The sequence below is a fragment of the Papio anubis genome, chromosome X, assembly GCF_008728515.1.
Source record: "Papio anubis isolate 15944 chromosome X, Panubis1.0, whole genome shotgun sequence".
NCBI lineage: Eukaryota > Metazoa > Chordata > Mammalia > Primates > Cercopithecidae > Papio > Papio anubis.
In genome coordinates, this window is record NC_044996.1 from 106973284 (window position 1) to 106997234 (window position 23951).

At 39.1% G+C, this 23951-nt stretch overlaps 1 protein-coding gene across 1 annotated transcript in view; it reads right to left on the reverse strand.

Annotated features, from left to right (window-relative positions):
- Positions 1-23745, reverse strand: part of TSPAN7 (tetraspanin 7) — a 120079-nt gene extending 96334 nt beyond the window's left edge. Inside the window, exon 1 of the mRNA XM_003917579.5 lies at positions 23493-23745. Coding sequence (XP_003917628.1) covers positions 23493-23573 — 81 coding nt within the window. The 5' untranslated portion in view covers positions 23574-23745. The remainder of the gene's footprint in view (positions 1-23492) is intronic.
- Positions 23746-23951: the final 206 nt, after the last annotated feature.

Below are 23951 nucleotides of genomic sequence, written 5' to 3' on the forward strand. Positions count from 1 at the left end.
GTCCAATAATGGAACAGATAATTTATGGTATAGTCATATAACTAAATACTATACAGCAATGAAAAAGAATAAATATACCTCCAAGCAGCAACAGGGATGGATCTCAAATAACATTAAGTGAAAGAAGTTACAAAATACAAAGAGTACTATTCAATTTATATAATGTTAAAAAATACACCAAAAAAGAGAAAAGAATTTGGCCACTTAAGAGTTCATTCATAGGTGGTACAACTATAAAGAAAATCAAGGAGATGGTAAATAAGTTTGTATGGAGTTTCTCAGGAAAGGGAAGAGGGGAATGAGAACATGATAGAGAGGGAGGGGGAACTGAGGTGGCTTCCGGGAGTTCTGACAATGTTTTCTTTCTTAACCTGGGAGATTAACTACGTATGTGATTTTTAATTAAACTATTCTCTAAACTGTACATAAATATTTTTGCAGCCTTTTATACCTCTCTCACAACACAAAGACTTTTTCAAACACGAAAAAAGATACACAACCATTTATACATATGCAAGTCCACACCTGAATAACATTAACTAGGAAAAGCAGAACTCCACATGTTTGAGATGATTTGAGAGATCAATTTGGATAAGAGAAATAAGTGGAGAAATTTTCAAGTTTAGATACAAGGAAAAAGAAGAGAGAAATAAAGGATCATGCAAGTTTCAGGAAATGGCAGAATGATCCACCCTAATTTCATTAGTTCATCCCAATCACAATTGTATCAACAATGAAGTGCTTTAAATCATGGCCATCTTTTAATAATGCCCCATGTGAATGTTATCTAAAACAGTCCTTTTCTATTTCTACTCCATTATTTATACATCTCCCTTTAAAAAAATCAGGTTTGCCGGGCGCTGTGGCTCACGCCTGTAATCCTAGCACTTTGGGAGGCCGAGGCAGGAGGATCATGAGGTCGGGAGATCGAGACCATCCTAGCTAATACGGTGAAACCCCATCTCTACTAACAATACAAAAAATTAGCCAGGCATGGTGGTGGGAGCCTGTAGTCCCAGCTACTTGGGAGGCTGAGGCAGGAGAATGGCGTGAACCAGGGAGGCGGAGCTTGCAGTGAGCTGAGATTGTGTCACTGCACTCCAGCCTGGGCGACAGAGAGAGACTCCATCTCAAAAAAAAAAAAAAAAAAAAAATCAGGGTTCTGTTTCTTCATGCTAAAATAATTAATTAGAAAGGTAAATCTGGTGTTGCTGTCAATGCAGGGAGAGTGACAGCAAACCAAAACCATAAATTGACTTCTAAGTTACATGCTTCAGCAGATATCAATAACTATAACAATCAGGTTAACAATGGTTAGCAAATAGCAAAAAACACTGAATTCTGCATCATCTGAATTGTGGATTATGGACCTTCTTATCCTTCAGTACTCAGTTCAAATGTCACCTCCTCAGAGAGGCCTTCTGTGATGACTCTGTCAAGTAGGCTCCCACACCAGCACCTCATGAACTCTTTCCTTTGGAACACTTATCAATGCTTGAAGTTAACATATTTATTTTCTTGTTTATTGTCTATTTTCCTCCCTTCCTGACAGATTATCTTGTTCATTTTGTTCACAATTAAATCTCAGCACCTGGCATTTAACAGGCACTCAATATTCCTGGCATATTTCTTGAATAAATGCGATGAGTAATTGAGGAAGGCTGACAGGTAAGCAAATGATTACGATACAACATGAGCACTATAATGGATGGGCAAAGTTCAAAGGCGTAAAGGAAGGAAAATGACTGTAGAGTGGCAGGGAGAGCGTGTCACAAAAGGCAAGGCTTCCCAGAAAATGTGACATTTGAATGAAATCTTGAAGGCAAGTGAGATTCGCTAAGCAGAGGAACTAGAGCTGGTGACCAGAATGAAAGCTAAAAAATGGGGAGGAAGTACAATGAGGACCATAATGGGTCTTTTATCAGCACATGCATGGAATTTTGAACTTATTCTTATAGATAACATGAAACTACCAATTTTATCACACTGGCTTTATGAGATTGTTTTAGAATAACTATTTCAACAGAATGGATGGGATAAAATGAGGCTAGAGGTAGGAAAACCAGGAAACTGTTGTAAAGGTCCAAGTGAATGAAAAAACAGTGGTGAGATGAAAAGAAGGAAAGGGATGCAAGAGCTACTAATTTAATCTAAGAATTAAATTCACCACGGTTTGGTGATTCATGGGATGTGAATGAGGTTGAAAGAAAAAATCTAGGATTTATAGTTGAGGCAACTGGATACAATAAATGCAATAAAAGATTTGTGAGAGGCAGGAGAGAAAAAAGACAAACTCCGTTCTTTAATTGCTGGAGCAGGTGTAGGGGGTTACTTTACAAACAAAAGGTAACACAACTTTACACATTCTGCTAAATTTAGACTTAATCTGAATGCAGCTTTCTCAGTGTATCTGATCAATGCCCCATCTTACAAACAGATTGTTTTTCAAATACAAATCCTCCAAAATCCTTATTAGTCAAACCTTTACAATCATAGGGACCTCATTCAAAGGGAGGTGAGAGGCCCCAAAGCAGGGTTGGAAAAATATTGACATGGTTGCAAATGAACACTTGATTTAAGCCAGGTCTGTTGAAATTAGGCCCCACGGTCTATAACACTTCCTTCTGCCACCTGATAGATGTGGGACAGGAGAATGGTATCTCAGTTTGGTGTCATGGTATTCATAGAAGTAGAATACATGTGCATTAACTAATATCACTTAAGAAACAGTTTATGTTGAGCTTTGTATTTGTAAGATATAATAAATTATTGTCCATTGATGTTGGTGTGTAGCTGGTCTTACAAGCAGAAAAAGAGGTACATCTATAGGATGTAATTTTAACAGCCTGGGAGGAATTTCTTTTTTAGAACTAGACTTTCTCCAGTGCTCATACCTTAAATTCTCACCAGAGGTAATATAGCTAATTATCCTGATACAGGCAAGAATTCCTCTTACCATTCATAGGCAGTATACATGACTGGTCAAATTATTTTCTGAAAGCAGGTTCAAGTAGGGGAGGCAAGATCACCCCGGCTGACAAACTTTTACTTGACCATGTGCCAATGAGCCTTACCTGTGTGTCTATGTGCAGATTACTATGTCTAGTTAGTGTCAGCTCATAGGAAAATGACTCATGATCCCCATTGCTTTCAGCTTTGTTTCTTTAAAGCAAAGCAAAAGTAAACCCTGTATCTCCAGCAGCTTTAAATGCCTTGGCTTCTGTCTTGTTCAAAGTGGTTGGGGGCTTATAGCCGCAGGAGGCAAGTTCACATTCTTACCATATTTCACAGCAGCAGGAGAAATAATACCTAGGTGTCTGAGCCAGCAATTTGGAGTGTTTTAGGCACAAGGTAATTTTGTTTTAAATGACAGAGTGGAAAGGCTATCGATCCCTGTGAAAGTCTTCAGGGCTTCTTACGTCTTACCCACAGCAGCCATAAACTAAAGGGGAGAAGAAATGTTTACAGATTTGATATGGTTTGGCTGTGTCCCCACCCAAATCTTGAATTGTAGCTCCCATAATTCCCACTTGTCATGGGAGGGACCCAGTGGGAGGTAACTGAATCATGGGGGCGGGTCTTTCCTGTGCTGTTCTTGTGATAGTGAGTAAGTCTCACAAGATCTGATGGTTTTATAAAGGGAGTCCTCCTACACATGCTCTCTCTCTTGCCTGCCGCATGTAAGATGTGTCTTTCTCCTCTTTTGCCTTCCGCCATGATTGTGAGGCTTCCCCAGCCATGTGGAACTGTGAGTCCATTAAACATTTTTCTTCATAAATTACCTAGTCTTGGGTATGTCTTTATTAGCAGTGTGAGAACAGACTAATACAAATTCAAACCTTTGAAAGTGAATGAGCAGTTGCTCAGTTGCTCGCAAGAGCACTGGACCCGACATTAAGGTCCCTTGGACCATCTCCAGCATCCACTGTATGTAAACCTTGAGAAACTGAAGTTTTGAGCTGGGACGATAGCCAAAAATGTGACAAGATGGACCTGGCCTCAGTTTTCTACAAAGCAGCCATGTGAGATAATTATCCCCACTACAGTTGTAAACTTTGACCTTTGCGGAAAACAGAGGCTTCTCCCTGGGGCATCAAGCCTTGGCCAGATTTTAGAAGCCAAGGCTGGAGTCAATGAGAATTTATCCCTTGGGGCAGCAGGGATTCTCAAAGAGTACCCTCTAACCCATCTCTTCAAAGGTTTCCTGGAATGGTACACTGGGCCCAGTGGGGCTGGAGAAGTCCAAGTTGAAACCTCACTTTAAACACGACCTTGGGGCACACTGTGGACCTCAGCTGCCTCCTCTCAAAATGAGGAGCAGCAATTACTTCCTCAATAGATTGTTACAAGGAATAAACAAGATAATGCATGTGAAGTGCTTAGTACTATCCTTGACCCTTATTAAATGCTCAACGATCATAGTAGCAGCTATTAATTGTAGTAACAACATCACCATAACCTAAGACAGTTAACTGCATGCAGTGGTTACTCCTTTGTTGCTGACAGAAAAATTCATAACTCTCATTTTGCTCCACATGGACCACACAACCCTTTTCTCTCTTCAAGCAATAATAACCCACTTTGAGAAAAACTATCTAAATCAAGAATAAAAGTATCTTCTCTCTCCAAAACCACTAAATAAAACATCTAGGAACAGAGCCCATATCTGCCTTAAATTTATTTATTTTTTTGTTAAGTATGGAAAACAGGAACAAAATATGTAAAAGCCAAATTGTTTAATATTCAATAGGCTACACTGGAGACCCTCTTACAAAGAATGAAATAGACTAGGGGTTGGCAAACTTCTTCTGTAAAGGGCCAGATAGTAAATATTTTAGGCTTTCTGGGTCATACAGTCTCTGTTGTAGGTGTTCAACTCTGCTGTTTTGGTGTGAAAGCAGCCATAGACAATACATAAAGTTTATTTACAAAAAGAGGTGGCTGGCTAGATTTAGCTCACAGGCCAAAGTTTGCCAGCCTCTAAACTAAAGCCAGATCTGTCAACATGGAAACATATTAAACAATGTTAAGCAAAAATGCAAGTTTCAAAACAATATGCATGGCATGATTCATTATGGTCTTAAAATATGAAAATACTGTATAATAATTATAGATATGTAAATATTAATATGTGTATAAAAATAAGCTGAATTGATAAACTCTGAATTTATGACAGAGGAGATGTAGGGGCATCAACTGTAAATTTTTCATATTTCTTTAAAAACTGAATACCTGAGGCAAATAAGGCATAATGCCAAAATCTACTATCTAGTAGATGTAGTAGATACACTATTTAGTTGGTAGATACACAGAAAATTATCATGTTGTTCTCTGTTTTAGGATTACATTTGAAATACATCGCCAAAAAAATTTAAATGCCTAATAGGAACAAAATAAAATTCTTTATTTTGAAGAGATAAGGCTTAAAAACCAAGTTAATGCATTTTTGCTTTGCATTATTATTAATTTTTTTTTTTTTTTTTTGAGATACAGTCTCGCTCTGTCACCCAGGCTGGAGTGCAGTGGCACAATCTTGGCTCACTGCAACCTCTGCCTCACAGGTTCAAGTAATTCTCCTGCCTCAGCCTCCTGAGTAGCTGGGATTACAGGTACATGCCACCACACCTGGCTAATTTTTGTACTTTTTTTTTTTTTTTTTTTTTTAGTAGAGACGGGGTTTTACCACGTTGGGCAGGCTGGTCTCAAACTCCTGACCTCATGTGATCCACCCGCCTCAGCCTCCCAAAGTGCTGGGATTACAGGTGTTAGCCACCACACCCGGCCTTGCATTAATTTAATCAAATCCCTAAAATGCACGGGGTTAATAAACTACATTACAAATCAGATGATGTGGTGAAAAATAAAGGCACTCCATCTTTGAGACATAAAACTACATACTAGAAAATGTCCAGAGTAATTTTGATTTTTTTAAAAAAGAATTAACAATCTTTTCATTACGAAAGTAGTTCATGTTATATATAAAAGGAGGAAAAAACCTTGGAAAATAAAGAAAAGCACACAGAAAGAAGTAGTCTATTAATTGTCTTATTACCCAACCACAGCTGTTAACATTTGATGTGGATCCCCCTTAGCATTTGTTACATGCATTGTTTTCTTTACAAAAATGGCTTGCCATATATTTATGTATATATGTGTGTACATATACACCCACATACATATACATATATGTACATAACACATACACATATATACACCATACATATGTGTATGTGTATACGTATGTACACATATACACACATGCATATATGTAATTTGTAGATAGCTCATTTGAACAGTGTTTTTAGTACAATATTCACTTATGTACCTTTCTTTTCCTGTATTTTTTTCTCTCAAAATAATTAGCATGCTATATCTCAGAGTTCACTTCTAAAATCTTAGTTTAAAAGACTGAATTTCCAGTGATATGGAGAAGTGCACCTTTCCTCCATTTGTCATCTAGATGAGAAAAAAGCCCCCCAAAGCGCTCATTGAGGCACCACTCAAACAGCGGCCTGTTCTAAGTCATTTACATAACCCTCAGGCTAGCCATCACCTCTGTACACCATGGCTATCTTTTGAAAAACACAACATACCAAGCAGTTACTTGTTTGTCCTCAAAACATCTCTGAAGGATATAAACTAAAACAACCTGCAGCCTCCCTTCCCAAATAGAGCAGCAGCTGTTAAGGAGATTAATAAGTAACTTGCTCTTACCCTGTAGGAGAACTTTTATCCCCTAGACAAGACTTCACTGGAATTGTAGGCATCCATTAATGCTGCCGGCCAAATGCTTTGCTGTACCTATTATACCTATTATCAGCAAGCAACTCAGCATTAATTGCATTTAGAACTCTAGGCTTACTGTGCAGTTGAAGAAAACGCCGTTTGCTATTTTATGCCTCTTAAATGAACATATGGCCTTTCACAACTTTGTATCTCTACCCCAACCCCCCAACCTCCTCTTTTAATTCCAATCCTGCCTTTCTAGCCACTTCAAATATCTACCTAATCACCCATTTTGGTTAGCCAAGGGGGTTTAAGAGAGGAGGAAATGAGGCAGCTAGGAATCATACCCACTCAGTCAGGCCTCATCAGAACTATGAAAAGCCACTCTTCAGGCCAGAAGGGAAAAGCATGGGCTGCAGTAGAGCTGTCCAGGGGCTACACAGTCTAGTGAGCAGGAGTTCACTGGTCCAACTCCAGCTGTTCACTGCTCACATGTCTCTGCTACTTCTCTGGGTCACTTTCTCCTTCTGCCCCTACACCAACCATGTCTCTTATATCTTGAGTTTGAATGCCTAAAAAAGAACTTCTCCATTCAGATCTTATAAGCCTGATTATCTCAAGTTCCACTGAACACCCAACAAATAGATATTTAAAGGTCAGATCTGCTCTCCAGGTCAATCAACTGTGACCATGGCAGAAAGTGGGGAGGGTCAGGAAGTATAGAGATGGTCAAAAATAAATAATTGCCTAGGGCCACCTCTATCAATGAAAAATATAGGCAAACAAGCTTCTGAGAACCAGCCTATCTTTTAAATCTACCTTTGTCTCAAACTAAACACATGCAAAATGGAACACATCATATTAGTCTCAAACCCGCTCTTTCTAAGGTCTGCATTTTCATGAGAGTATCACCATCATCCATGCTCTTTAAGCACAGAATACTGGGGTTCTCTCTCACAAACATTCTTGCCACATCATGAAGTAGCTGTCCCCTGTCTTCCATTCTTCATTCCCACTGTCACCCTATATTAGACTTTCATTCTTACCTAGTTAACCTGGTTTCACTACTTCTTGCTTTTCTTATTTCAACCCAACCAACTTACTACTTCCAGATTAGGCCTGCAAAGTATAGCTACCAAAGTTACTACTCCCTGCTCAAAAGTATGGACCAGCCTACTGGCTACTGGCCTACTGGCCAAAGCAGGCCCAAAACCCTAACTCATGCAATCAACCCACAATAAGGCTTATGCCTACTTACTTAAACTTGCTGCATGCCTCACTTTTTATTACAGCTAAACTTATTCCTGTCCTAAACACAGAAACCATTCTGCTGATAGCCTTGATTATCCTCTCCAAGAACCACTTGTCAAAATCCTGTCATTCTCCAAGTGAACTATGTCCACATGACCTTTCCAAATTCCCCAGCCCCACAAGCTCTCTCTCTTACAGTTCATTGCTTACAGTTCATTGCTGTCCAAGAGCCACATATCTAACTTTAAATTAGGGTATTAAAAAGCTTCAATCAAAAGTCACATTCCAAGTAAAAAAAAAACTAGTGAAATTAATCTAACTAGTATATTTAAACCACCATATCCAAAATATTACCATTTCAACATGTAATTAACGTAAAAAATGAGATATTTTACAGTGTTCATACGAACTCTTAAAAGTCTGGTATTTATTTTACACGTAGAGACATCCCAAGTTTGGACTATCCACATTTGAAGTGCTCAGGTGCTTAATTTATTAGACAGTACGTGACCAGCTCTTTCAAGATAAAAATCATGAGGCTTTCTTCATTCCCACTCCTATAGGCCTATATTAAACTTTAGATTTTAATTCTTGAGGGTAAGGATTGGACTTTCCTTCTAGTTGTATCCCCTAGAACACGAATCAGCAAATTGTAGCCCATGGGTCAAATCTGGCTGCAAATAAAGTTTTATTGGACTATAGCCTTGCTCATTCATTTACATATTATCTATGCTGCTTTCACACTACAATGGCAAAGGTGACTAGTTGCAACAGAGACTATATGGCCCACAATATAAATAAAATAAAATATTTGCTATCTGGCCCTTTACAGAAAATGTTTGCCTACCACTTCTCTAGAGCAGTAATTCCCAAAGTGTGGTTAGTGGACAAACCAGTGGCTGGTCAGCAAACTGTTGTCAGTCCACATTGAGAAGAAATTTATACCAGAAAGCAAACAGACTGTTTTTAACAAAGCTTTCTGAATGAAGGAAGCAGTATATTAATTAATAGTCTGACACAAGTTTTTTATCCTACTTCAACTGTTTGACTTTATTGTACCTTTTGTCACAAAATTTTTAAAAATTTTATAACCAAACACATTGATTTTTTATTTAATTGCTTCCAAATTTCCAGCTTACATAAGGCAGTCTCTCTGACTCCTAATTTGTACATATGGTATGTACATTTTCTCATAGGATTTTATTTTCATATTTGAGCATTTAAACCAATTGGAAGTTTTCATATCATCTAAGCGAGGACTCCAATTTTATTTTCTCACATATAGATATCCTGTAGTATCAGGATCGTTTAAATCTAGTTTCTCTCACTGAAATGAATGCTCCTTTTCATTTATTAAATCATATTCACTAGAATTTATTTCTGGATTCTTTATTGTTCCACTTACCTATGTATTTCTAAGCAAACATCATATTGAATTGATTTTATAGTTGTATTAATTTTGTATTGCTCCATAACAATATTACCACAAATGTAGAAGCTCAAAACAAAACACATTTATTATCTCACAGTTTCTGTGGACCAAAAATCTGGGCACAGCTTAGCTGAATCTTCTGTTTCAGAGTCTTGCAAAGCTTTGATCAAAGCATCAGGCAGGGCTGTAGTCTCATCTGAGGTACAAATGGGGAAGAATCTCCTTCCCAGATCATTTGACTATTGGCAGCATTCAGTTGCTTGCTGGTTACTGAGGGCCTCGGTTTCTTACTGTCAGCCAGAGATTTCCCTGAGTTCCTTGCCATGTGGCCCTCTCTACAGGGCAGTTCATAACATAAAAGTTTGATGCTTCAAAGCCAGAAAGGAACAGAGTCTTTCAGCAAGGTAGATTTTACAATCTTATGTAATAAAATCATGTACACATAGTCATATGCATTTGATCACTTTTTTTATATTCTATTAATTAGAAGACAGTCTCAGGTCTCACCCACACCCAAGCAGAGGGGATTACACAAGGGCATGAATATCAGGAGGTGAGATTATGGGGGACATCTTACAGTCTATCTTCCACAATAGTATATTCTGATAATAAGGCATATTCTTCCTTTTCCTCCCCAGAATATCTCTTGATTTCTCAGGTATTTATTCTTCTATGTAAACAATATAGTTTTATCAAGTACCATCTCCTCCCCCCTCCCCAAAATCCTGTCAGTATTCTGTTGGGACATATATTAAAAACATCTTTAGAAAACTGATATTTTTATGATACTAAATCTCCCTACCCAAGAACTTCTGGTATCATTTAATCTGTTCAGATCTCATTTTATGACCCAAAATAGGATTTTATTGTTCTTCATATAAGAGCCTTGCCTTTCTTATTAACTTTATTCTGAAGTAATTATGATTTCTGTTGCTGCTGTGAATGAAATTCCTTCCTCTGTTTCCTAAGGATTATGCTAAAATAATAAAAAGAAATTAATTATTGTATATTTCTCTTATATCCAGCCATCTTATCAAATTCTCTTAGTAGTTTTTTCCTAACATCTCTTGGGTTATTTAGTTTACAACAACTACATCTGTAAAAAGATAATTTTATCTCTTTCTCCAATGTTAATTTTTTTCTTACTGCATTTGCTAGATAAACCAAATCATAAATAATAATGGTAAACAAGAATCTCTGTCCAGTTTCTGATCGGCTCAAATAATTTTAGTATTTTACTACTTGTTTGAACAAATACTTACTGTTGGTTTTAATATTTGTTGAATGAAAATCACCTTTGTTAATAAAGATAATGGTAGATACTCCTTCCTCAAGGAGGTGGAACATAACTCTTCACGTAAGTGTGGACTGTGCATTGTGATTTTCTTTGAAAGAGTACCATATGAGAAGGGGAGAAAAAGCAACTTTATGGTGGAGAAACCTGACGAATTGTCTCACCCTGGTGATCAAAGTCAATATCAACAGTGATAAACAATGTTGGTGGTATGTATCCTTAATATGATATGATTGAAATAGCACTTTACCTCTGTGGTCTTCTTCCCCAGAGCACATAACTACATTCTAATCATGAAAAAAACATCAGGCAAATCCAAATTGAGGGATATTCTACAAAATGCATCACCAGTACTCCTCAAAACTGTTGACAGTCAAAAACAAGAAAAGTCTGAGAAACTGTCACAGCCAAGGGAAGCCTAAGGAGACAAGACTACTAAATATAATATGGGGTAGCCTGTAACAGAAAAAGGATATTAGGTAAAAACTAATGAAATAGGAATGAAGTATGTACTTCTGATAATAAAAAGTTATCAATATTGATTAACTATAACAAATGTACCATATTAATGTAAGCTGTTAGTAATAGGGAAAAATGGTGGTATGATATATGGGAACTCTATGCACTAGCTCTATAATTTTTCTGTAAACTTAAAGCTATCCTTAAAGAAAAAGTCTATTTTAAAAAGAATAATGGAAGTCATCAATTCCTCATTTGACTCTAAGTGTCAGATTTATATTTATTCATCCTAGATACGAATACCTTTATCCCAATGACAGGACCAAACTCAGTGAGTCCTATTTTTGGTTCCTGTTCAAACCACTCTGTTAACTTAGGTTTCTTTGGTAGCAAACTATAAAACCCTAAAAGTGAATCATTCTTAATTTCCAGGATAAGGAATGTTCTGACCAATTTATTCATTTAACAAGTATTGATACAGTACCTTCCATGTACAAGAAACTAGGAAAAAAACACTTTACACCCTAAGGAATAATGTTGCCAAAATATATATGTATCACACTTTAGTTTATAAAGCACTTGAATGTCATTTGACCCTCAACACTTGACTGAGGTGGGTAATCATAGATATCCTCAATTCTAAAGAGGAAACTGGAGCTCAGAGAGAATAAATGATTTGCCTAAGGTCACACAGCAAATGTGCTAGTCAAGACTTCATATTAAGTCTAATTTTAAATCTTCTGCAATAGAAGGCAATGGTTAAAAGAATATCAAGTGGGTGATACAGTTCAAAATATGAAACAGAAATCTGGAGGAGCTAGAAGTCTGCAAAAGCTTCACCAGAAACATAACTTCAACCCAAACAGGGATGGGGATGTAGAAGGGATGGTTAGCAACATTTTCCACACAGTCTTACCAAGCTTTGGGTTCCTTTTCAACCCCAAAGGGGTCTACCTTTGGGAAGTCCTAGTCTAATTCCTGGAAATCATAAACAATCAATTAGTATTTATAGAGTGATTAGAACAATGAACTGATCCAGGAGTTACACATCATCATGATGATGTTTGAAGAATGAATGGGAATTGAGATGCAGAAGCAACTTCATTTCACTGAAGAGAATTAGCAGTCTGAGGTAAGAATAAAAGTCTCTATTACTGGGGAGAAAAAGATTGATTATTCAATAGCCACGGTAACTAGTAACCACCAGCACCAACTTTTAAACCTATTTGATTGATTAATCATCAATGACAACTCAACTTGCTTCAGGGAACACAATTCTGGAAGCCAATTACAATGAGCTTCACACAATTCAAGGTCAACCAATCAGCAGCAGACACACTGCAGTGAACATGCTTCTCAGAGTCAATCAACAATAGTCTCACTCAAATAGCCATGCTTCTAAGGTCAAATTCAACCACTCATGCCTCTGTAACCGAAACACCATGATGCTTCCCAAAAAGATCAATAATCTGCTTCACTCATAGACTATGCTTGACTAAGCTGTCTCTTACTTTGGTAAGCAATGAATTCTGGGTTTTGTTTTACATTTTGGATCATGGTCTCTCTTTTGACAGAGGTTTGTCTTTGACAAACCAAGACTTTTCCCTAATTTCTCAGAACAACTATGAAAAAAATAGATTCCCCCTAAGGAATGGAAACTACTCCAAACTCCAAGAGTTCACTTGAAGACCCTTGCCAAAGACCAACTAAGAGGGTAAGAAAAATGCTACATTGACTACATCTTGTTTTGTGGAATACTCTCCTCAATTCAGCTTTATGGTACCACAGATCATATCATAGGAAAGCATTCATGAGGTAAGAACTCATTTATATCAAATGGCATCACAGCCCCAAAGAGCTACATCCCAGGAATCAGAATCACCTTGGGATTTTTTTTAACTCACACACCCAGGTTTCTCTTCATATCAATTAAAACTTAAACTCTATGAGATAGGACTGAGAATCTGTGTTTTTAAAATGTCCTTGATGATTCTGATACACATTGCTTTAGTCAGGAATGATTAACATGGTCTCCTAAGACTGCAAGGCCATTTTGGTTTACTGAGAGACACTGCAGGCCTGGTTCCAGACTCTCAGGCAACAAAGACCAAATTAATATTGCCAGTACTAGGTTAGATACTCTGTAGCTACCTGCAGATCCAGGAGGCTCAAGTGAACCAAGCCTGCTATTAGCTACTGAGTTCTCCCTGGATCGATGTTTCTCAATCCTAATTGCACAGCTGAATCACCTGGGAGCATATTTTAGAATATCAATGCTGGCACTCTGTCCAGACCAATTCAATCAGAATCTCTTAGGATGGGGTCTAAGTATCTTTTTAGGGCCCCTTAGGCAATTCTATGGGCAAACAGGGTGAGAATCGCTGATCTAGACTGTTCACTAGTACCTGTGTCTGACTCATCTCATCATCCTCTAGTATAAGGCACCTGGAATTTCTCCTACAAACAAATGATGATGGGAAAATCCCACTATATCTTGCAGAAAGCACCAAAGAAAACCTTTCAGAGTTGAAATGTGATGTTTAAACTATTTTAAATGCTTTACACTAAAAGCCCGGACTTCACCACTATGCAATATATGCATGTAACAAAACTGCACTTGTATTCCATAAATCTATAAAAGTAATAATAAATGTTTTAAAAGGCAATAAACAAATAAGTAAAATGCTTACCTGTTTAACTGATCAAATAACCAAAAGGAAAAACAAAACAAAGAAAACGCTCTCCTTTTTCCTCTACATCCTTTTCTTGATGAATAGTGGGGTTCTGCAGTAAAATGAAAAAAATGTTCAGCCAAGAATGAAAAGCATTCTGTCATGGCAAGGGGAATAACAACTAAAATAAGAAATTTAAGAGCAGCATTCCAAAAATCTGCTTGCCATGAGGAGGTAACTCAGATTGGAAGCTGCTGTAATGGGACTAAAGGAGAAAAAGACATAAGAATATATTTTTAAAGTGTGTTTAAATGGGTTTGGCAGTGCATTAGTCATCTATGTCAAGGGTTTAACATGTTTAAACAAAGAAACACAGTCACAGATGACTTTCAATTTTCAGCACCTTCTGAGGTGCTTATTTAAAGCAGAATATAAAGAACAATCACTGAATAAGTAATGCAACTCACAATAAGGTCAAATCAAGAACTCTAGTTGTGATTAGAATGGAGAAGAGTATTTCATTCTATTTAGACCAAAATTCAGCTAATTTCTAAGCAACAATTAAGTGAAAAAGACTTAATGTTCCCCAAATGTTATAAAAGGTAGTTCACACATCCTAACTGTATACTGCATATGGTAAATTAAGTTGATAAAATAAGAAAAAACTCCAGATTATAATGTACAAGTCCAATAGTAACCATGAAGGGTTATCATTGTAGTAAAAGAAAAACAGCAAAGCAATAATCAGTTTAACATCAAGCTCCTCTCCCCAACACACACACCACACTATAAACACTAAATTAATCAAGCAAGGTCTGAATTAGGTCAGAAGACACATGGGACTTCGTCTGGTGGGAAGAAATAAGAAGGGCAGAAAAAGCAGCGGCAACCTTCAGAGCTTCATTTCCATTTGTCCAGTCGCTGATTATCAGATGACCTTATAGAGGATGTGTCTTAGTAAGCCTGTTCCAGCTTAGAACACTTCCCTTGAAATCCAAAAGCTTTTTAAAAATTGAAAACTGGGTACCAATATTTATTAGAATAGCCCGACTATTGCTGTTTTAGATGCTCTATTCAATCACTCACAATCAACTGGGTATTTAATTAGTACCATCTGATGCAGAGATAAAGCTATAAAGGACTTCCAGTTAAAGATGATGGATTGAATGCATCGATTTACCTTGGCTATCTCCCAAAACTCCACTGAAATGACACTAAAAGAATGTTTTTAACCTACAATAACAAAGACAGGAGACAACCACAATGTTCTCTTCAAAGCTGAGAAAAAGTCAAATCTTATGGCAGCTGTGAGAGAAGCATAAAATAAAATATTCGCACCTAAACATCCCCAAAAGACTCAGGAGTTAGCAGCTCCATGCATACCTGGAAGTAGGGAGGAAAGGGGAGCTAAAATAAATAGGTTCCAGTAAGAGTTTTTTGAAAAACAATTAGATTCCCCACCCCTAACCCCCGACGCCAACTTCCTGTCTCTGGTCTCTCCTCATTCTACAATAGGTTCAGATATTTATTCTTTGGAGGGTGAAAGAGATGGTCTCTGAACTGAGGAATATAAGCACAGTGGACATGGATGCTACACAGGAAACAGGAACTTAAGCAAAGGTTTATATACTGTACACAGAGACTTCTATATTCTCACCTTCTTTATTCAGAGAGCAATTAGAAGATTCTTCTGTAGGATATCTAATGAGACCAAAAGAAAAGACCTAAAGATATTAACCTTGGTCCTAAAACTCAACTGCCCAGTCAAATCACCCAAATTACAATTGATAAACATCTACTTCAGGCTAAGGGCTTCCAATCAGCTTGGTAGTGCCCCCTCTTAAACATGTACAGAAAAGAGAGCAAAACATGACCATAAATTTGAGGTAGGCCGGTAATATGCCAGAAAACAGAACAGTCTGAAGGAAACTATGCAGGAAGAAGCAAACTCAAAAAAATCACTAATATTTTCAGAGATATTTTAAAACTATATTACACTCACAAAACAAAAACAGGATGCTAGAAAAAAAGAACATTCAGACCTCAAAAAGCAGCTTCTAGAAATTAACATATGAAACAAATGAAAAATGCAACAGCAGCAAGATACAGTGGAAGTGATCTCCCAGAAATAGAGCAAAAAGAAAAAGAGGTAGAAAATAGAAGGGGAGAAAATTAGAAGATCAGTCTAGGAGGTCCAACATCCAAATAGGGCAGAAAAAACAGAAGGTAAAGAAAACAAAAAACAAAAGAAAATTTCCCCAAACTCAAGGACCAGATTGAAAGGTATACAGAAAATTTCCAGATTCAAAGGGTGCCCAGGAAATAGTTAAAAAGAGACATACACCAGAGCATATTATTGTGAAATTTCAGAGCAAGCAAGAGATCATAACGACTTTCAGAGAAGAAAAGCAGGATTCAAAAAGAATCAGAATAACATCTGATTTCTCAACACTAACAACAAGAACAAGACTTGGAGCAGGGAAAGACAGAAAAATTCTGAGGATAAATGATTTCCAAACTACAATTCTACACTAAGCCAAACGATCAAATTAAGTGCAAGAGAAAAATAAGGTTTTCACACCTGTAAGAGCTCAAAAAATTAACCCCCAATACACCATTTTCCAGAAAATTATTAAACTTGCTCTACCAAAATGAAAAAAAAAAAAAAAAACACCAAGGAAGAGAAAGACATGACATCTCAAAAACTGAGGATCCAATGTAAAAGGAGACAGGATTCACCAGCATGATGGTGAAGGGAGATTATATTGATGTCCACTGTTTCAAAGGCCCAGAAAATACTAGTCCAGATTGAAGATCAGAATGCTTTGGGAGAAATGCCTCCAAGAACAAGAAACTGATATGACACATGAAGTGTTTGAACAGACTGAGTGAAGAAACACAGATCTTGGGGCAAGTACAGGGATAAATTAGCAGTGAGCATGGCAACTAAAAAGCAAAGGATCAAACAAGGCAATTCTTAACTGCAGAGAAAACAAAAAGCTATGCAAGTAATCATAATATAACATGCTGCATGGCTCAGCTGTGACTAGGTTTACCTAGTCATATTCATGAAATCACTGATGACCGCTCTAACCAAAATATGACAACGATAAAATGATATGTTAGGGTCAACTACAATATAGGGAAGATACGAGTATGGGAGAAAGGGGCAGGAGAGCTAAATCTTCATCTTCCATAGTGGGAAGACAGTACATAACATCTAAAACTGAAAAGTTGAGAAATAGAATACATGTATTATTTTAAAATGCAGGTAAAACGCCAAAAGTAGCAGCTAGTAAACGCTAGTATGCATTCTATTGATTACTCAATACCTGACATGTAATAGACATTCAGTGAATGATTGAATTGTATTGATGTGCAAAAGAATAACTATAAACTAAAGTGTGTGCCTGATATGGCTTGGCTGTGTCCCCACACAAATCTCATTTTGAACTATAGTTCCCATTATTCCCACTTGTTGTGGGAGGGAGCCAGTGGGAGATAATTGAATCATGAAGGTGGCTTTTTCCCATGCTGTTCTCGTGACAGTGAGTAAGTCTCACAAGATCTGATGGTTTTATAAATGGGAGTTCCCCCGCACAAGCTCTCTTGCCTACCACCATGTAAGATGTAACTTTGCTCCTCATTCGCCTTCAGCCATGATTTTGGGGCCTCCCCAGCCATGTGGAACTGTGAGTCAATTAAACCCCTTTCCTTTATAAATTACACAGTCTCAAGTATATCTTTATTAGCAGCTTAAGAACAGACCAATACAGTGCCCAAATTCAAACTCTTTAAAATGTTAGGAGTTGCTCTTTAAGATGTTTTCTTCTATTTATATCCCAAGTACCTAAACTTTCTGGACAGAAAAAAAAAAAAGAATGATGATTGTTTTAAATTATTTATCCAAAAAAGATTAATGATGTTTCTCAAATGACAAAAAAAACCACTGATATTTTACCACAGAAGAATTTGATAGCACTATTGATAAGCTAATTACCTCCTTAGATAATCAAGGAATAAATCAAACCCAATATACACTTGAATTAAGCAAGGGAAATTTCTCTTCACACATGGTGGATTTAAATCTTAGCTTAGAACTCAGATGAGTATTTAAAATACATAAAAAATGTATAAATAAAACAAAAAGTTACCTGGTAAGCAAAATATTTATTACATTTCTTTGCTTGATCTTGAAACAGTTACATTGGTTGTGAGGAAAGGATATTTTGTTATAGATATATATAGGGCAAGATAGATATCTTTTTATTCATGCTTAACAAATTCTAATTAAAAATTTAAATAACCAAAATGACAAACTAACTGATTACAAAAATATAATGATTGAACTGTCATTAGGATAAGCAAGTCCTTGTAAAATCTACTATTCCATCTTTTCACACATTTATTGGAGGAGCACATTTAAATCACTACAGGTAGACTAGAAATAACACTGTTTTAAAAAACTTCCCCATTGAAGTGAGTTGAAATAAATAACTGAGCCCAAGAGTAGTCAATAAAATTTCATTTATTCATTCATTCATTCATTCATTAAGGAAATAAGTACTTAGTGAGTAAACCTACTATGGGCCTGACATTGTTTGCTAGTCTTTAAAGCACAGGATAACTTACTCCTAGGTATGTTTTTCCCTCCTCTTCTATAAACCTGAAAATAAAACATACAAATCAAGAGAAATGAAGGATCTGTTTACACAGCATTCAGGTGATATTATTTAACTGAAAGACAAATCATCCCATCCATCTGAACACAATTACATAAAGAGGTACCTACCTTTTGTCTTCAAATAATTGTATAATACACCATAGAGAATGTTTTTCTTCTCACGTGATTGTGCTGCGCATGCTCTGCTACAGTGGTTCCAAACACGAATAAATATACAGAGGTTTGCATAACGTTCCATTTTTTCTTCACAGGACTTACTACTATGTAAGTCCAGTAGTGCAGAGTCTGGTGGCACTGATGACATTTTGAGCAAGGCAATTCTTTGTTGTGAGGGGTTGTCTCGTGTACTGTACTGTAGGATGTTTAGCAGCATCTGTGGCCTCTACCCACTAAATGCCAGTATCATCCTCCCCTCCAGCTATGGCCAAAAATGTCTCCAGACATTGCCAAATATGGGAGGGGGGCAAAACTGCCCCCTTTTGAGAACTACCACTTTAGAGAAACACCTCAGAGAGAGAGTGTGATTATAGACAGAAGAGAAAGCCAGATAAAACAGTAATCTCTCTTTCAAAAGTGTAGACTTATGGTTTAACATATGCTAAGTACGTCAACCTTTATGATGCTACTGCTCTACCACCATTTTAAGTTCAAATGCCTTCCAGTTCTAAATCTAAATTAAGGTAAAGAAAGGGAAAAATTCCTATTAAAACAACTCACGAATACAAAGGAAATAATTCTGTCTAATCTTTCCTCCACCTTCCACTTTAAAGAACACCAAGGTCAGCCGGGTGCGGTGGCTCATGCCTGTAATTGGGGTGGGTGGATCACGAGGTCAAGAGATCGAGACCATCCTGGCCCACATGGTGAAACCCGCCCCTACTAAAAATACAAAAATTAGCTGGGCGTGGTGGTGCAGGCCTGTAGTCCCAGCTACTCGGCAGGCTGAGGCAGGAGAATTGCTTGAAACTGGGAGGCGGAGGTTGCAGTGAGCTGAGATGGCGCCACTGCACTCCAGTCTGGTGACAGAGCGAGACTCCGTCTCAAACAAACAAACAAACAAAAAAAGAACACCAAGGTCATCTTTTTGTAAATTACCTAGCATAATCTCAGAAGTTTTGACAAATATTTGAGTACCTACTATGTGCCAGACATAGTTCTAAGTGCTGAAGAAAGATTTATCAACTGCATTTACTGAACTGAGAAATAATTCTTATAAACATTTAACAGGTAAATATTTGTGACCTTGGTTTTGGCAAAGGATTCTCAAATATGACACCGAAAGCATAAACAAAAAAAGAAAAAAAATAGGTAAGCTGGACTTCATAAAAATAAACTTTTGTACTTCAAAGGACACCATCTAAAGATCACCCACAAAATAGGAGAAAATACTTGTAAATCATATATCTGATAAGGGACTTGTACCCAGAATATAAAAAGGGCTCTTACTACTTAATAAAAAAAGCCCTACATCTTAAGATGGTCAAAGGATATGAATAAACTTTTCTTCAAGAAAGATATACAAATGACCAACAAGCACATAAAAAAGACCCTCAGGCCGGGCGCGGTGGCTCAAGCCTGTAATCCCAGCACTTTGGGAGGCCGAGACGGGCGGATCACAAGGTCAGGAGATCGAGACCATCCTGGCTAACACGGTGAAACCCCGTCTCTACTAAAAAATACAAAAAACTAGCCGGGCGCAATGGCGGGCGCCTGTAGTCCCAGCTACTCGGGAGGCTGAGGCAGGAGAATGGCGTGAACCCGGGAGGCGGAGCTTGCAGTGAGCTGAGATCCGGCCACTGCACTCCAGCCTGGGCGGCAGAGCGAGACTCCGTCTCAAAAAAAAAAAAAAAAAAAAAAAAAAAAAAGACCCTCAGCATCATTACTCATCAGGGAAATTCATACCAGAATCACAATGGGATACCACCTTCACACCTACTAAGGCTATAATAAAAAAATCAGGGAATAACAAATGTTGGCAAGGACGTGGAGAAATTGGCATCCTCATGGTCAAAGGGAATGTAAAAGGGTGCTGTTGCTTTGTGAAACAAGCTGGCAGTTCTTCAAACAATTAAACTTAGAATTACCATGTGACCTAGCAATTCAACCCCCAGGTATATACCCAATAGAAATGAAGACATGTTCACACAAAAAAATTGTACATGAATGTTTATAGCACCATTATTCATGATAGCTAAATGACCCATCAACTCAAATGTCCCCCAACAGACAAACAGATAAACAAAATGTGCTATAATCATCCAATGGAATATTACTCAATCATAAAAAGGAATGAAGTACTGATATACACTACAACATGGATGAACCTTGAAGTAATTATGCTGAGTGAAAAAAACAGTCACAAAAGGGCAAATATTGTATGATTACATTTATATGAAATGTCTGCAATATGGAAATCTCTAGAGACAGAAAGTAGTGGTTGCTTAGGGCTGGCAGGGGGTGGGCATGAGGGTGGGAAGTTGAAATTGGGGGGTAAATGGGATAACAGCTGAAGAAATGGGTTTCTTGTGAAATGATGCAATGTTCTAAAAATGACTGGAGTGATGGTTGCACATATCTATGAATATACTAAATATACAGAAATATATACCACTTATATACTAAAATATGTGCTACTTATACTAAAACTCACTGAATCATATACTTTAAATAGGTGGCTTTTATGGCATGTGAATCATGTCTCAGTAAGGCTACTTAAAAATAATATCTTGTTTAAAATATCCTCACACATCCGAAGAGATCTTATTCTTTTGGTTGTAAGTATGAAATGATTACAACAACCAAAGCCAGGACTGGCTTTGGTATTTAAACTATTGAAAACGTTCCAGGTAAATATTTAAGACTATGAAAATCTTGAAAGTAGAAAAAATTAAAATGAAGGCATCAAGGAACTTCCGGAGGACATAAAATGCAGTGATTGTTTAAGATGTATTGGGGGCATTAAGTAATTAGATTCATGGGGGTGGAATGTAAGCAAGGAGAGTTAAAGTGTTCATATGAAAAGCCTCAGTCTGGAAGATACCCCTTCTTTACCAGCTTGCAGTGATTCTGAAAGAACGATATTTCTTCATGTGCACTGTAAACCTTATTTTTAAGGAAGCTAAAAATATCCCCCCCCCCATATGATTTACTCCAGTAACAAATAGGAAGTCAAGTAAATGATAAAGGGCCAAACAAAAGAGATTTAAGGAAACACATAAAGATAAACCAGTTCCCAGGAATGGCTACTGGGAAGTTTCAGCAATCAGCACGTGTTATCGCTTTTTACAGGCAGAGCATAAGATGATATGATCCGTGCATAGCTCACAATTCCATTACTGAGACATTTCAACCTGTGTCATTGTCAGTCCAAATAAAGTCCGTTTCTGTGTTTGCCTTGTGCAATATGCCGGTTAATCTATCCTAACTCATTGCAGAGCTCCTGGTATGCGTGGTCTGGGGAGTCCATACCTTCCCCGACTTGAAGAATCACCAACGCCAGCGATAAGGAAATGTCCGGGGGCATTAGGAATATTTTTGAACCTCAATAAATTTCTGCTCCTTCCTTGACCATTGCAAACAGTCCGGTTTGCCATCTAGCTGATTCTCGGTACCTCATACAGTACTGTGCTCCAGTTTCAAAGCAAAATTAGGGCTAATATGTGGTGGTGGGTGAGGGGCGGGGGTGGGGGGTGCAAGAAGAAAACAACCAAAGGTTGAACTGGCTTTCCCTACAGAGCCTCAGATTTCAAAATGACTGCCATCGAAGCTAAAATGACCCAGATTTGGGGGACAAGGGGGGAAGAGGGTCGATATTCATTCCCCTGCGGGGTAGCTGTAGCTTGGTTATGGGAGTAAGGAACTAGGGAAGACGGGGTCATCTGCATGAAAACAGAAATAACGGGGAATGGTCTTTAAGTACCACGCACCTCTCTCAGTGAATCACTGCAGTGTCAGCCCTGCACTGATTCCATGATTTGCCAAACAGGATGAGGTAAGGCACAAGCCTGGAGCCCCCTCCTCCTCCTCCTCCTCCTCCTTCTCCCTCCTTCCCCGCGCAGAAAGGCGCATCCCTCCGCGAGGTGCACCACGCAGCCCCCCGCGGCCCTGGCTGAGGGGCTGACGTCACCCTTCTGCATTGAGCTTCAAGGACCGGCGGCAGCACTGGATAGATGGAGAGTCGAGTTGGGGCGCTATCTCTATCACCAACTGGAGGGGACCCTCCGCCAGGGCGCTGCGGATTGTGTTCATGCAGTGACAGAACGACCAGATAGGGAGTGTAAGGATGCAGGGAGGTGGGAAAGGAATCCAAAGACTCGTCTCTTGGGTCACCAAGAAACCTCAAAGATGCCCCGGCTTATGTAAGACCCTCTCCCTTTCGTGCGCCTCCACGCGGTGACAACGCCTGCTCCCCATCGTGCGCTTGGGAGACTTCGGTCGCCCTTGCCCAGCCAGGCAGGCACAGTGCTTCTGGTGCCTCCCTCTCGCAGCCCCGTGGGGTCGGGAATAACTGCGAATCTGAGATTAAACCCCACGCTCCCGTGTCCTCTCCTAGCCGGCCACAGGTTAGCTCCAAGAGGCGCCGCGAACCGGCTGGTAGGGGAAGGGAGTGAAAGGTGTACAGCGAGGAAAACAGACGAATAAACCCGCAACTTTCCCCAGGAGCTGACCCTATCCCGGGAGATTAAAAAAGAAACTAATGCATTAACATTCTTTTTTTTGGAAGGTCGACAACCTGCAGTCACCAACACTACGCAGCCCCTTGCAGCCTGCGCGGAGCGAGGTCTAGGGTTCCAGCAGCTCCGACCCGCACCCTACCATCCTGCATCCCCGACCCAGCACCCCGCGCCTGTCTCCTTAAAGAGGGGTCCGAGATTTGATTTTTGGTTTGGGTTTTCCTCCCCACTTGTTTCTCAGAGCATCATCATACGGACAGATGGACAGCGACTCGGCCACGGGCCCGGCGTGGGCACTTACCCAGAAGACGAAGGAGTAGATGATGAGGAGGGTTTTGAGACAGGTTATCACAGGTTTGGTCTCCATTCTCCTCGATGCCATACTACAGAGCTCCGGCGGCGGCGGCGGCGGCAGGCGGCGGGCGGGCGCGCGGGAGGGGGGAAGAGGCGGGATGGGGCGGGGCGGGCCGGGGGCGCGTGTGGCGAGAGGCCTCGTGAGCGCGCCGGCGAGGCCGTGCGCGTGCGTGAGCGCGCACCGCGCGGTGCTCCTACTGAAAAAGCCGAGCAGGGCCGGGCAGTGACTGCGCATGCGGGAAACACCGCCCGCGTCCGCAATACCGCGCAGGCTCAGACCCCCAGCGGAGGAGAGAGACGAGGCCAGGCGAGGGGAGACGGGGCGCGGCAGGACAGCGGGGAGGGAATGGGAGAATTTAGAGGCCGGGTCAGAGGTCACGGGAACCTCTCCCAGTCCGCCCTGGCA